This window comes from Microcaecilia unicolor, chromosome 3, assembly GCF_901765095.1.
Source record: "Microcaecilia unicolor chromosome 3, aMicUni1.1, whole genome shotgun sequence".
In the NCBI taxonomy this organism is placed as follows: domain Eukaryota; kingdom Metazoa; phylum Chordata; class Amphibia; order Gymnophiona; family Siphonopidae; genus Microcaecilia; species Microcaecilia unicolor.
Genome location: NC_044033.1, coordinates 154,792,673 through 154,807,261, shown reverse-complemented (window position 1 = coordinate 154,807,261; position 14,589 = coordinate 154,792,673). Strand labels below are relative to the sequence as shown.

Genomic DNA, 14,589 nt, shown 5'->3' with positions numbered 1-14,589 from the left:
TACATCTTTTATCATAAACTTTTTAGTTTGTTGTGTGTGACTCAAGGGATGTTGCTGCGTGATACTGTCATTTTTGGTGTGCGGTTTGTAGATATTTTTTCTGGAAACTGTGACACCTCCCCCCTCCTACTCGATACCAAATACCATGATGGAATAGTTTGCAGTCATGTTAATTGCCGAGAGCTAACCTGTTTGTTAGACAGGAAGGTTACCAAGACTGATATCTTTGATATACTTGCATGTATAGAGTGGAGGAGTAGCCAAATGGTTAGTGCATGGGCCTGAGAACCAGGGAAATTGGATTCAATTACCTCTGCAGCTCCTTGTGATTCTGGGCCAGTCACTTAACCCTCTGTTACCCCAAATACAAAAATAACTACCTTTATATAATATGTAAAAACATTTTGTAACCGCAGAAAGGCGGTATATCAAATCTCATCCCCCCCCCCCCCCCCCCCAAATGTATGCAAGTACAAGCAAGAATTGTGCAGTATTTATCAGTGCTGTCAAGTGGTCAGAGCTGTAATCCTAAGTGGGTGTTGAGGGTAGTGCAGCAACATTACATAACATAACAAAAGTTGATGTTTTTTTAAAAGATGGGAAAAATTGAAATAGGTTGATAGAAAAAAAAAACCCCAACAACTAACTAGTGATACTGAATCAAAAATTGTCCAGAACATTTCTGAATCCTGTGTGCATGTCTGTTAGTGTCCTTAGCGTCTAGCTACATTGTTCTTCATAAGTGGGTGTTACCCCTCCTACCAGCAGATTGAGGTAGAGAAACTGAGTTTTACCAGTGACCTCACTAATATTAGCTGGTGGTGCTCTTGGGGAAGATCCAGTATTTTCTCTACTTAAGTAGATGGTAGGTTTTGCTGTCTGGTGCTCCTGTTCCATGGCCTAGCTCCTCATTCTGCTGGCAGCATTGCACAACTTGGTTGAACCTAAGTGCTGCGCCCAGGTGATCCCAACCTTTTCAAGTGTGGAGCATGGCTTCACTGTCCCCAGTTGCGCTTAAAGTTCACTGGGTGTGGCTCAGTCCTGCAGAACCCTGTCTGTGGGGTGTGGGTCCCTCCCCCCCCCCCCCCAGCTCCCATGTAGCTCCCAGGCATATTGGTATAATTATAAAAATCTCAATAACAATTTATGAAAAAAAAAAGAAGCTGCCTGGCCCGTCAATCGCCTGGAGACCTGGGCAGTTTTTGCCTGGCCCTTCTAGAGTTTGTGCTGCTCCTTTGGGGAAAGGCAGTCAGGGTGATGTTTGACAATACCACTATGATGGCCTATATCAATAAGCAGGGAGGCACCGGGAGTCAGACCTTGGAAGCAGTGTGCCTCTGTCAGTGGGTAGGTAGACACCTGCAGGCCCTCACGGTGGTTCATATTGTAGGCAAGATCATTGTACAAGCTCAATTCAGTTGCTCTGTCCTGGATTTGGGAGAATGGGAGCTGGGGCAAGAGGCCTCTCAGCCCATTTTGGACTGCTGGGGTTCCCCGCTGTTCAATCTGTTGGCCTGTGGAACATTTCTTCAATAACCAGAGGGAGCCAGCCTCTCAAGGAATAGATTCCCTAGTCCAGCCTTGGCCACTAGAGGAACCTCTGTATGTATTCCCTCTGTGGCATCTGATGGGGGCCGTCTTTTGCACAGGATTGTGCATTATTATTCTCATCTAGTCTTGCTTGTGGCCCTGGATTGGCCTCACAGACCATGGTAAGCAAATCTTTTGTATCTGTTGAAGGGCAACCCTCTCTCTCTGGCCAGAGGTTGGGATCTTCTCTGGCGAGGTTTGATAGAAATGGAAGTTCCAGATATTGTCTGGCCATTGAGAAGGAGGCATTTAAAGAACCTTGGTTTTTCTCACATAGTGGTTTCTACTCTGCTGCACTCTTGGAAGTCCTCTACATCTCTGGCTTATGTCAGGGTCTGGAAAGGTTTTGAGACTTGGTGTGCGGTACAGTTGCTGTCCCTTTGGAGAGCTTAGGTTCCTGATCTTCTGGGCTTCTTAACAACATGACCTGGACCAGGTTCTGGTATTGGCCTCCCTGAGGGTCCAGGTAGCTGCTCTTTTCAGTTTTAAGAGAAAGGTGAAGGGCATCTCCTGGTCTTGCATGGGAAGGTGGCTCATTTTCTGAAAGGTATGATGCATTTGCACCCCCCTCTGTACACCCTCCCTTTCGGGACCTCAATTTGGTTCTCTTGCTGATTTTCCATTTGAGGCCAGCTAGCAACTAAGCAGGAGTGTCGAAAGTACTTAGCTTTGGTAACATTTGATGAGGGACTCCAGGGAATCTGACTGTCCCTGGCAACTGAAAACACAATATTGAAGTACCACCATCTACTGGCAGCAATGCAGTTGGAGGACTCCTCAGCTTAGAGGGAGCAGTGCGTCCAGACTATGCCATAGGGTATTGGTATGCACAGACTCTCATGGCTGTGTTTCTGATCTGCACCAAACTGTTTAAGAAAATTTGGCGAACATCCCTTGCCAAAGTGACAGTCTCTTTGGGGTCAAGGTAGAAGAGGTTGCTGACCTCATTAAGAAACGGACTGATACTATAAAGTCCTTGTCTCTGTCTGCTCCATCTGCAGCTTCTACTTTTCAGACATTTTCAGGTGGAAGTTGGAAGGGTCCCCCTACTACTCTGACAGTCATAGGTTCAGTTCCTTGTCTCATCTTCCCCGGCAGGCTTAGGTCTCATGCTCCTGCTTCTGGCAACAATGGGCCCAGAAATCCCAGCCTGCTCCCCAGTCTTAGCATATGACAAACGTTTGACTGCCTGCAGTAGAGAATAGCTGATGAAAGTACCTGTTATGGATGACTTTTCGCTTGGAGGGATGGTTACTCTTCCAAGAAAGGTGGCCGCTTGTAATCTGTCTTTTGGGTATTCTAAATAGTCCAGGAGGGTTATGGTCTTAGTTGGTGTCAACCCTCTCTGAGTTGCCCACAAAGAGCTTCACAACTCGGCTCTCTGCGTCAGTAAGTGATTGCACTCTTCTCTTAACAGCTCATATGGTTGAACCAGTTCTACCAGGGAAAGAAGGGAAGGGATTCTATTCCCAATACTTCCTTGTGCCCAAAAAGATAGTTGTTTTTTTTTTTTGTCCCATCCTAGACCTAAGGGTCCTGAACAAATATGTGGTCAAAGAAAAGTGCAGAATTATTTCCCATGATTCAAGAAAATAATTTATTCTCTCACGACTTAAAAGATCCTTTCTTCCTAATCTAGATACATCCCAGTCACAGGAGGTATCAGATTTCAAGTAGAGAAACACTACTATCAGCACCGTGTTCCACTATTTGGCCTTGCATTCATTCCCAGGGTGTTTACAAAGTACCTTGCTGTTGTTGAATCATCGCTACAGTTTAGGAGTGCATGTATTTCCATATCTGGATGATTGGCAGGTTAAGAGCATGTCTAAGGAAGGTGCACAATCAATGCAGAGAACTATTTGGATGTTAGAGCTACTAGACTTAGTAATCAACTACCCAAAATCCTACCTGCTCCCACTGCAGCAAGTAGAGTATATTGGAGCTCTGCTAGATGCGGTTGCAGATTGATCCTATCTTCCTCAGGTAAGGACAAATGCGCTCATTTACGTCACTCGTTAGGTTTTCAGCAGTCACAGGTCAGAACATGTTGAGGTTGCTAAGCCACATGGCTTCCACTGTACATGTCACACCCATTGCATGTCTCCATTTGCAAAGTGCCCACTGGACTCCAGCTTCCCAGTAGTGTCAGGCCATGGGGAATCTGAAGGATTCCTTCTCAATCACCCCAGAGTTAGGACATTCCCTTCTCTAGTGGACAATTCGGATCAATTTGACTCGGGGACTTTGATTCCAAATTCCTCTTTCCCAGAAAATTGACATGAATCCAACCTAGGATGGGGTTGTCATGTAGATGGCTTCACACCCAGGGTCCATGGTCTGCTCAGGAGACAGTTTCACTCAATCTCCTAGAGCTGTGGGCAATATGCAATGCTCTAAAGGCTTTCAGAGATCGGCTGTTAGAACATGGCAACCTGATTGCCTATTTGGTTTATCTCAGCAAGAAGGGGGGTACAGGTTCCCTCCCCTTGTGTCAGAAAGCAGTCAGGATGTGGCAGTGGGCCACGAGCCATGGCATGGTACTCAGAGCCACTTATCTGGGGGGGAAAATACAACAGTCTGGCAACCTCTTCTCCAATTAGCTCCTAGAAACGGGCTCGAGGCTGGCCGGCCTCTTTCAGGCCAACCAATCATTCCAGCCTCTGAGCTGGCCGGCCAAGAGCACTGCCGCCCCGGCCCCCCCCCCCCCCCCCCCCATTAACCTCACGCCCAGAGCCTTCCCAAACGGGCCTAGCCTGCGTTTAACTGGGCTCGTCGAGGTGGGCCTTTCTTTCTTTTGAGAAAGATACCAGCTAGGTATTTGAATGTTTATCATATCTCCTCTTTTCCTTTCAGAACATTTCTATCTCAGAAATAGTTTTAGGTGTCTTTGCATGCACCACATGTTTTATTTCATTTAATACACTTATAATCTGCCTATTGTATATTCCTAGGTGGCTAACAATAACATTCATAATGAAATACAGTATTCAAATAAACAATATAAAGAGAAAAATTACCCATTATTAAAAGCTTGTCCAACAAAATAGGCTTTCAGTAATATTCAACACTAGGGACTGTAAAGTCCATTCCAAAACTGTAATTTTTCTTTCCTATAAGTACTTCATGGTTGACTTTGAAGTATGTTTTGGATTGTTGCCTTGTTGAAATATCCAACCTCTATTCAGCTTCAATTTCTTCACTGACCTGGGGCCATTAGCTTTTAGAATATAAATACATTTTTCCTTTCTCTCCTGTGCCTTTGGCTAGCACACAACTGTTGACAAGGTGCTCTTCTTTTCAGATGCTTCACCCTTTTTTCTTCAGATGTACTTGGTGTGGTTGTGGCTGAACAATTGTTTGTTTCATCTGCCCAAAACAGTTTCAAGCTGAGTTTTATTTTGTGTACTTTATAAGATGAATTTTATGATGAGTCGCAGAAAAGGTTTCTGTTCACAAGTCTCCCATAGTTATCACTGTTATGTAAGCAATACTGTATTGTGAACCTGTGGTCATTTACTTTAGTGTCAAGCTAAACTTTTCAGTAGGTTGGTTACAATGATGTACGAGTTACGTTTTGCAAGTCTGACTCATTTTTGGGCAGTTCTGGCAGAGTTTTCTTCGTTTTCCTGATCTTGCTTACTTTTGACAGTTTCTGACATTTGAAATTGCCAACTGGCAATATTTACATTTTTACAGACTCCCTGTTAAAGTGAATTGGACAGCTGCATAGAGGGGCCCCTGATTTTCAAAAGTAGACAAAAGAGTAATCATAACTTGAGATTACAAGGATCACAGTATTTGTACTAATGTGGAATTGCCATCTTGAATATATATTCAGGCCCCAAAGGCTTGTTTCTTATTAGACCTCAAAGTAGTAATGAATCAATTGCAAATGTGTCAAAACCTTTACAGGCCATATTTACTTTAAAAAAAAATTGTTTTCAAACTGACTTAAAACCAGCAAATAGTAATTTTGCATTCAAATTGCAGGAAGATGTTAAGTTTACCTTATACCATGAAGAAATTTTCAGCTTCTCTACTCTTGCATTCATTGAAACGTACAGTTTGCCAAGTAGTGCTTAAATGTTTGCAAACAAAACATAAGAATTTCCATATTGAGTTAGACCAAAGGACCATTATCCTCCTAACAGTATACAAGCCAGGTCACAAGTATCTGGCAGAATTGCAAAAAGTAGCAAGATTTTATGTAAGTTATCCCCAGGGATGAGCAGTAGCTTTCCCCAGAGGTACCTTAACAATTTATGGACTTAACCACCCAGGAACTCTATATCTTAATTGTATGTTGAGTGAAAAAATATCTTCTCATATGTGTTTTAAAAGTATTACTGTGCAACTTCATGGCATGTCTGCTAGTCTTTGTACTTTTTGAAAGAGAAGATGATTGATCTGTGTTTATCTGTTCTTCTTATGATTTTATAGACCTCTGCTGCTATGTCCCCCTTCACCAGTCTGTTCTCCAAACTGAAGAGCCCTAACCTCTCTAGCCTTTCCTCGTACGAATTATTTCATCCCCTTTATGTATCTCTGCAGTCGGAGGTGAAGCAGCATTCCAGTTCTGTAGGAAATGGACTATTCAGTACTCTTTCCTTAAGATTCAGGCTATAAAAAATATCTATTTTGAAACAAGCTTCAAGCAAATGTGGAACTTTACATCTCCCCTCCCCCCCTTTTTGTCAAAGGCTTGCTTTTAAAACTGAGAAACAGGGAACAAGACCAAAGTGTATGTGACCTGTTTCACTGACTCACTACTGTGAGCTATTGTGGGGTGTGATAGAGGCTATTTTCAAAGCTGCTTTATGGGTTAACATTACCTGTGGAAAAAATCCTGATGAAATCTGCCCCACCCCCCACCGCTTCCCAACAGTAGAATCAGGGAGGAAAAAAGGTGTGAGGAAGGAGAGGCCATGTGGAATTCTTGTGTTCACAATTGTATTGGGTTTTTCCACAGAGTATGCTTGCACTTCGGACTAAACATTTGCCTCACTAATATAGGGAAATACCAGGGATATGTATAGCATCAGTATCTCTTTGGCAGTAGATCTTGAACCACATGAGAAGTGAGATCTGTGTTTAGCAACCTAAAAAGTGCTATGGTGGGTCAGATCATTTATTTTGTTGTCTTGCCTAAATCTAGTTTATCTGTCTTTCAGTTCATCAGTAGAAAGTGTTTTTTTTTCTTCTTGTGCAAGGAGGGAAGATAATTGGATATTGGTATAACAGTCTAGCTTTCTGTACTGCTCTAATCTGGGTAGTTGCAACTCTCATGTATGTATCTTGCCATCTCAACTCATTCTCAGTGGAATCTTTGCTAATGTTGTTTTCATTTGTCTGTTATGCACAGTTCTAAAAACAGAGTTGTTTACTGAGGAAATCTGCCCACTTCTGGCTGTGCAGTTTCATCTTGAATGTGGATACATGTTTTTGTATTACTACAATCATAAAGAAGCCAAAGATCATTTCAATTCAGCCAAAGACAAGATCAAGCTGCAGATTGATGTAACAGGTAAGTCTGCTTTGGAGACAAATATGGTTTGTTCTTAAAGCAGAATCTTAATAAATGGCTATAATGCTACCTATTTTTGCTGTCCATTTACCCCCTCTCCTCCCCCCCTCCAAAATCAGTTCCTAAAAAACTTCAGAGTTATCCTTTAAAAATTACTTTGAATTCATATAGTTTTTAATGCGTTTATCTACTTCCACCAGTGGTGTACTTATTTTTTACTATGTTGAATCCACTTCTGTTTATAGATGGTCAATAGTTTAGTTTATTTACATGTTTGCTCTACAGCCCTTCATCCAAAGGTATCAAAGTTATAAAGGTCATATGTTGTGCTTTTTGTTTTTTATAATTACATATTAAATTTCTGATTACATGATATTTGAGGAGGGAAAGAAAGAGAAAAAGGGCAACAAGAAGCTAAGCAGGCAACGGAGCATTCAGGTCCCTGAAATCCCCAAAATCTTTGGAAAAAAAGTTTTAATCCCCTTTTAAACTTGGGGTAGTGAGATACTATATGCAATTCGGGGCAAGAGTTCCAGATCTATAGAGTTAAAAAGAAAAAAAGCATTGAGCCTGGTTGCTTCGTCTCTGGTTTTGGAGATAGAGGGTAGATGATAGATTCTTTTACTGGGTTCTCATTTGTTTGGAGAATTGTAAAGGTATCAGATGATTAGATAAAAAAGATGGAAGACCAGGGAAAAGTTCAGTACCACCATACAGAAATAATCTTCCTTATCGACTCTAAAAGATCAGTCCCTACTTGTGGGTTGTGCCCATCTACTAGCAGGTGGAGAAAGGGTTCTAATGAGCTTTGACTTAAAGTAGGGGTGTTCAGTGCTGGTTCCCGCGGCCCGCAACCCATCCAGCTTGAGATCCAGTATCATACAATGGAGACTATGCATGCAAACTTGTCACAACTGTGACTATATTCCATGCTTACACTCACCTTGCCTCCGGGTGACCGGGCCCTGTGGTTGCTGTGGACTGTTTTTTCCTGTTTCCCAGATGTCTTGCAGAATCCAGGTTCCATTCTGGTTCTGATGTTCTAGCTTTCCAGACTTGCCCCGGTGGTTCTGCTGTCAAGCCTCACCGGTGACATAATCTGTAATTGCCTTTATTAAGCACCTAGGAACTTTCAGGCTTTGCCTTTGCAACAGATGGTCTTTCGTCTGTGTGTGTGTGTTGCAGTTCTAGCTCTGCTAGCATTTGCCTTGCTTGTCTTACGCTTCAGTTCCTTACTGTTTGTATCTAGCTTCAGTTCCTTACTGTTTGTATCTGCCTTGCTTATCTTTAGCTTTAGTTCCTTACTGTTTGTATCTAGCTTCAGTTCCTTACTGTTGTTACTGCCCTGCGTGTTCTCAGTTTCTGTTCCTTTTGTGTGCCTCTGCCCTGTCTTCAGCTTTAGTTTCCCACCTACCTGCTGCACCCTGTTTGTCCCCAGCTTCTGCGCCACCTTGCTTGGGTTTGCCTTGTTTGCCAGTCCAGCCAAGTCTGTTTCTGTCCAGCCAAGCCATTCCAGCTTTTGGTTCCAGTCCAGCCAAGCGAAGTCCGCTCCAGCTTCTGGTTCCAGTCCAGCCAAGTCCGCTCCAGATTTTGGTTCCAGCCAAGCCAAGTCTGTTCCAACTTTTGGGTCCAGTCCAACCTGTTGGTGTTTGTCCGCGCTTCCCTATTGGGTGGTCTTCCTGCAGCTGTGTCACAGTTTAAGGAAAGATGAGCCCCTTGAACAATAGCTGCAGACCAGCTAGTGTCAGGTGAATCCCTCGAGCTAGTCACAGCATAGGCAGAGTACTAGGCAAGGCAGGGCAAGGCTTGATTGAAGACCAGGCAAGGCAGACAAGACTGTAACTGGGTTTGGGTGATACAAGACAGCACAGGTGAGACAAGAGCCGGATCCAGATGAGGCAAGGTGTAAAGCAAGGCAGTGGGGCCAGAACTGGATCCGGGCAAGACTAGGAAACAAGGCTAGAACTGGGTCCAGCAAGGCAGGACAAGAACTGAATCCGGATGAGACCAAACAGGACTAGATGAGACAGACGGGATTGGAACTCAGAGACAAGGCAGGACTTGGTACTGGAACAAGGAATGACAGGAACCTGAAGACACCGGCAAGGCAAAGCAGGAACAGGAAACATGATGGACAAGGCAGGACCAGGAAGATCTCATTGCAAAGGCACAGGAGAAGGGCCTGGGCTTCCCTTAAATTCGCCCAGGCCCATGACATCACCCTGGGCATGCATACAAGGCTTCTCGCTGCTAGCCCAGTAAACATGGACTGTGGCGTGCGTGCGCCCGTCCTAGGGAAGCCAGCAACAGGCAAAGCAGGACGCCGTTCCATGGAGGCCCTGGAGCAGAGAGCTAAGCATAGGGGAATTGGATAAAGAGTCACGGCGGACTGTGACCGTACCCCCTCCTCAAAGGCCCGCTCTCCTAGATCTGGGGCTGAATGACCATCAACAGACCCCTTTCTGGAGTGATGGAACAAGGCAAGCAGATTCCCAAGAATAGTCGTAGAAAACCGCAAACCCATCTGAAATCCAGGGTGTCCTAGACCACATAACCACAGTCCAGTTCTTTGGGCATGATACAGGACATCGGAGCAGAAGGAAGTCCCATAGGGAAATTTCCAACCAAGGTCCAAATCTCAGATAAAGCCTCCCTCCCCAATGGGAGATCCACAGCATTCTTGTAATTCCAGCACAACGGACTCGTCAGGGCTCATGGCTTTCACAATCTGTCACAGTTCAAGGAAAGGTGAGCCCCAATGGGACCATAGCTGCAGACTAGCTAACAGCAGACAAATCCCTCAAGCTAGGCACAGCATTAGGCAGAGTACGAGGCAAGACAGAACAAAGCTTGATTTGAAGACAAGGCAGGACATGGCTTGATTGAAAACCATGTTGGTAGTCTCTAAGGCAATAAGAGTTATGCTGTGTATGCCTCAGCGGTGAAACTCATCGCTAGAGATTTCAAGCCTGATGAGAATTACAGCACCAACCTCTTCATTGGCTCTGCAGCAAAAGATTTTTTTAAAACTAAACATCAATGTTTATCTTGTGATTCCCACAATTTGTTTTTATAAATAACTTTTTTAGTAGAAAATGTAATATTCATCTAGGTATTGTATCACTACTACTACTACTTATCATTTCTATAGCGCTACTAGACGTACGCAGCGCTGTACACTTGAACATGAAGAGACAGTCCCTCCTCGACAGCGCTTACAATCTAATTAGGACAGACAAACGAGATAAGGGAATATTAAGGTGAGGATGATAAAATAAGTGTTCTGAACAAGTGAATAAGGGTTAGGAGTTAAAAGCAGCATCAAAAAGGTGGGCTTTTAGCTTAGATTTGAAGACTGCCTGAGATGGAGCTTGATGTACCGGCTCAGGAAGTCTATTCCAGGCATATGGTGCAGCAAGATAAAAGGAATGGAGTCTGGAGTTAGCGGTGGAGGAGAAGGGTGCAGATAAGAGAGATTTACCCAGTGAATGGAGTTCCCGAGGAGGAATGTAGGGAGAGATAAGAGTGGAGAGGTACTGAGGAGCTGCAGAGTGAATGCATTTATAGGTCAATAAGAGGAGTTTGAACTGTATGCGGAAACGGATAGGAAGCCAGTGAAGTGACTTGAGGAGAGGGCTAATATGAGCATAACGACCCTGGCGGAATATTAGTCGTGCAGCAGAATTTTGAACAGATTGAAGAGGAGAGAGATGGCTAAGTGGGAGACCTGTGAGAAGCAAGTTGCAATAGTCTAAGCGAGAGGTGATAAGATTGTGGACGAGGGTTCTGGTAGTGTGCTCAGAAAGGAAAGGGCGAATTTTGCTGATATTATAGAGAAAGAAACGACAGGTTTTAGCAGTCTGTTGAATATGTGCAGAGAAGGAGAGGGAGGAGTCAAAGATGACCTCAAGGTTATGAGCTGATGAGACAGGAAGGATGAGAGTGTTATCCACAGGAATAGAGAATGGGGGAGGAGGAGAGGTTGGTTTAGGGGGAAGGATAAGAAGCTCAGTCTTGGTCATGTTTAGTTTCAGATGGCGCTGAGACATCCAGGCAGCAATGTCAGACAGGCAGGCTGATACTTTGGCCTGGGTTTCGGCTGAGATTTCTGGTGTGGAGAGGTAGATCTGGGAGTCATCAGCGTAAAGATGATACTGAAAACCATGGGATGAGATCAGAGTACCAAGGGAAGACTTGTAGATGGAGAAGAGAAGAGGTCCCAGGACAGATTCCTGAGGTACACCAACTGACAGTGGGATAGAAGTAGAAGAGGATCCACTAGAGTATACACTAAAGGTATGCTGGGAGAGATAAGAAGAAAACCAGGAAAGAACAGAGCCCTGAAATCCAAGTGAGGACCGCGTATCAAGGAGCAGTCTGTGATCAACAGTGTCAAAAGCAGCAGATAGATCGAGAAGGATGAGGATAGAATAGAGACCTTTGGATCTGGCTAGGAACAGATCATTGGAGACTTTAGCAAGCGTTGTTTCAGTTGAATGAAGGGGGCGAAAGCCAGATTGGAGTGGATCAAGAATAGCTTGAGATGAAAGAAAGTCAAGGCAACGGCGGTGAACAAGCACGTTCAAGTATCTTGGATAGGAAAGGGAGGAGGGAGATGGGGCGATAGTTGGAAGGACAGGTAGGGTCCAATGAAGGTTTTTTAAGGAGTGGTGTGACTTCGGCATGTTTGAAGGCATCAGGAACAGTCGCAGTGGACAATGAAAGATTGAGGATATGACAGATAAACGGGATGACAGTAGGAGAGATAGTGTTTAGATGGGTGGGAATAGGATCAGAGGAACAGGTAGTTAGTTTCGAGGAGGAAAGAAGATGTGTAGTTTCCTCTTCAGTGATTTCAGAAAAGGAAGAAAAGGCGGCAGGGGTTGGGGGGTTGAGAGAATGGACTAAGGGAAGGAGAGGTGGAGGTGACCTGGTTGAGAATTCAAGTTTAATCTTGTGAACCTTATCATGAAAGAACTCAGCCAGAGTCGGGGGGGGGGGGGGGGGGGGGGGGGGGGGAAGTGAAGGGGGGGTTGGAGCTGAAGGCACTTTGAGGAGAGAGTTCAGTGTGGCAAAGAGACTTCGAGGGTTTGAGCCAAGAGAATTAGTCAACTGGATGTAATAGTCCTGTTTGGCAAATAAAAGAGCAGACTGGAAGGAGGTCAGCAAGAATTTGAACTGTATGAAGTCAGCATGGGCACGGGATTTCAGCCAAAGGCGTTCGGCAGAGCGGGCACAGGAACGTAGGTAGCGGATTCTAGAGGTCAGCCAAGGTTGGGGTTTGGTATGTTTTACAGAACTGGGAATGAGAGGAGCGAGTGTATCCAGAACAGAGGAGAGAATAGTATTATAGGAAGAGACAGCCTCATTGACAGACTTGGATAACATAGTGGTAGAGAAGAGATTTGAAACATTGGAGGACAGAGTAGAAGGGCTGCCGGTCTGTGAACTGAATCTGACATGAATCATGTTTCTCTCAGGGAGCTGTTTCAAGGAAGTCCCTTGCAGAGAGAGGGAAGGCATAAAAAACGTTTTCTGCACTGCCCTAACTCACTTGTTTTCCAGATGCAAGAACTTATTATACAAAAGTTATCGTACAAGGATTAGTTTAGTGCAATTTCAGCGCCAGCTTCACCGGTCAGTACTTTTACATGGTGAAAATGGTGGTGGTGGTTTAAATCTAGTTCGCTGTATACTGATGTCACTATGCTTAACCCCTCCCACCAGATCGCACTCCCAGGCTAAACTAAAGAACTCCATTCAGTTTTTGTATTTAAACCGTGAGGGATTACTGTGTTGAGTTTGAATATCCACTATTGCTCCCTATAGTTAAATCTTTTTTCCTCAGAGCCACCCTCCAACCCTTCTAATACCTGGTCAATAACCCCTCCATTTTATATCTGAAACCGTATGATGAAATGTCAAGCAATGTTGTACTAAAAGCGTCTGAAGATTTTCTGCGGTGATTCTAGATTTATGTTTGGTGAGTCTTATTTTATCTGGGTGTTCTCTATGACCCACATATACTAAATTACAAGGACAAATTATAGCATATACTACATTTTTGCTAGTACAAGTGGTGTCATGGGAAGAAATGACAAAATCTGTTTGGAGATCCTGCCAACTCGGTCTCTATATTATCAAATGACCATTGGCATTTGCCACATTCTACATGGGAACCTACAGGGGACTTCATTACACTCTTTCCATATCATTGGCCCCTCAATAGTTCACCTATGGTTCTACCCCTAGTATAGGAAATAATGGAAAATCCTAAAAAATGGAATATAGTTGTATAACAAGCCAATGGCGTTTCATAATTTTTACAAATTGTTGACTCGTATGGGAAAATGGAAGAGCACGTGTCAAAGCTATGTTTACTGCAAAAGTAACTCTTGCTGAGCAAACCTTGCTCTTAAAAACGCTTTTTTAACAGCTTGAACTATAGGGAGCAATGATGGATATTCAAACTCAACCCAGTAACCTCTCGGGGTTGAAATTCAGAAATTGAATGGAGTTCTTTAGTTTAGCCTGGGAGCGCGATTTGGTGGCAGGGGTTAAACATAGTGACGTCAGTATACAGCGACCTAGATTTAAAACGCCGCCACCATTTTCACCAAGTAAAAGTACTGACCTGTGAAGCTGGTGCTTCCTATATTGTTAGGGGTTTATTTTTTAATTTTTTTTTGTGCTGTTTAGGCCCGCATAGGTTGGCAGTTTTCCCCTTTGTTTTTCTGGTGCTTTGCCCCATTTTGAAGTCACCATTGAGTTGTTTGATTTGGCCATGGCTGTTTTTCCTTCCATGTCATCAAAGGTTTTCAGTGGCTTCAAGCACTGTACTCAATGTAGTTAGACCATCTCTGGCAAAGACACCCATTCTTGGTGTTTTCTGTGTCTGGGGCCAGAACATACCCCTGCCAGCTGTATTCTTTGCATATCCAGAAAAGAACCTGGCTGTTCAGTGAGGCTCAAAGAGAGAGAATTTTTGGAGCCCGGTCAAATTGTTGGCGTTTGCTCTTCCACTGGTATCTCGCATTGGTCCCTATGGCTGTAAGACCTATGTCTGACACTGAGAGCAGATGTACATCAAATAGGTGTCCACCTGTCTCAGAGCCCCTGGGATCAGTCAGCATTGACCTCAATGCCAAAGAAGCATGGGGATTTAACGTCGTCCTCGTCTGCACTGAGGAGTGTCAATGCTCGGCATTGGGCGAAGGCCAAGAAGCACAAGCATCAATCCCCCTTGACGCATGGTGCTGGGAGCACCAGGGCACCAAGGATTCCGGCTGGGAGAAGTGCTCTCCCTCCATTGAGGAGGTGCTGGCGTGGGAGTCTCCATGCAGGCAGGACCAGGCTCCCGCTCCAACCCGACAGTTCAGTCTGCCTCTGAAAGTAGTCCTTTGTTCATTTTCTTTCTTCCTTCTTTCCTAAGGTCCTGTCTTTGTTTCATTTGAACCAATTGGTAGTTTACC

At 44.3% G+C, this 14,589-nt stretch overlaps 1 protein-coding gene across 1 annotated transcript in view; it reads left to right on the top strand.

The window, feature by feature from the left end:
* The window catches only part of TTC27 (tetratricopeptide repeat domain 27), a 302,320-nt gene that overhangs the window by 71,052 nt on the left and 216,679 nt on the right, over window positions 1–14,589 (top strand). Inside the window, exon 6 of the mRNA XM_030196512.1 lies at window positions 6,956–7,117. Within this exon, the coding sequence (XP_030052372.1) occupies window positions 6,956–7,117 (162 nt within the window). The remainder of the gene's footprint in view (window positions 1–6,955; window positions 7,118–14,589) is intronic.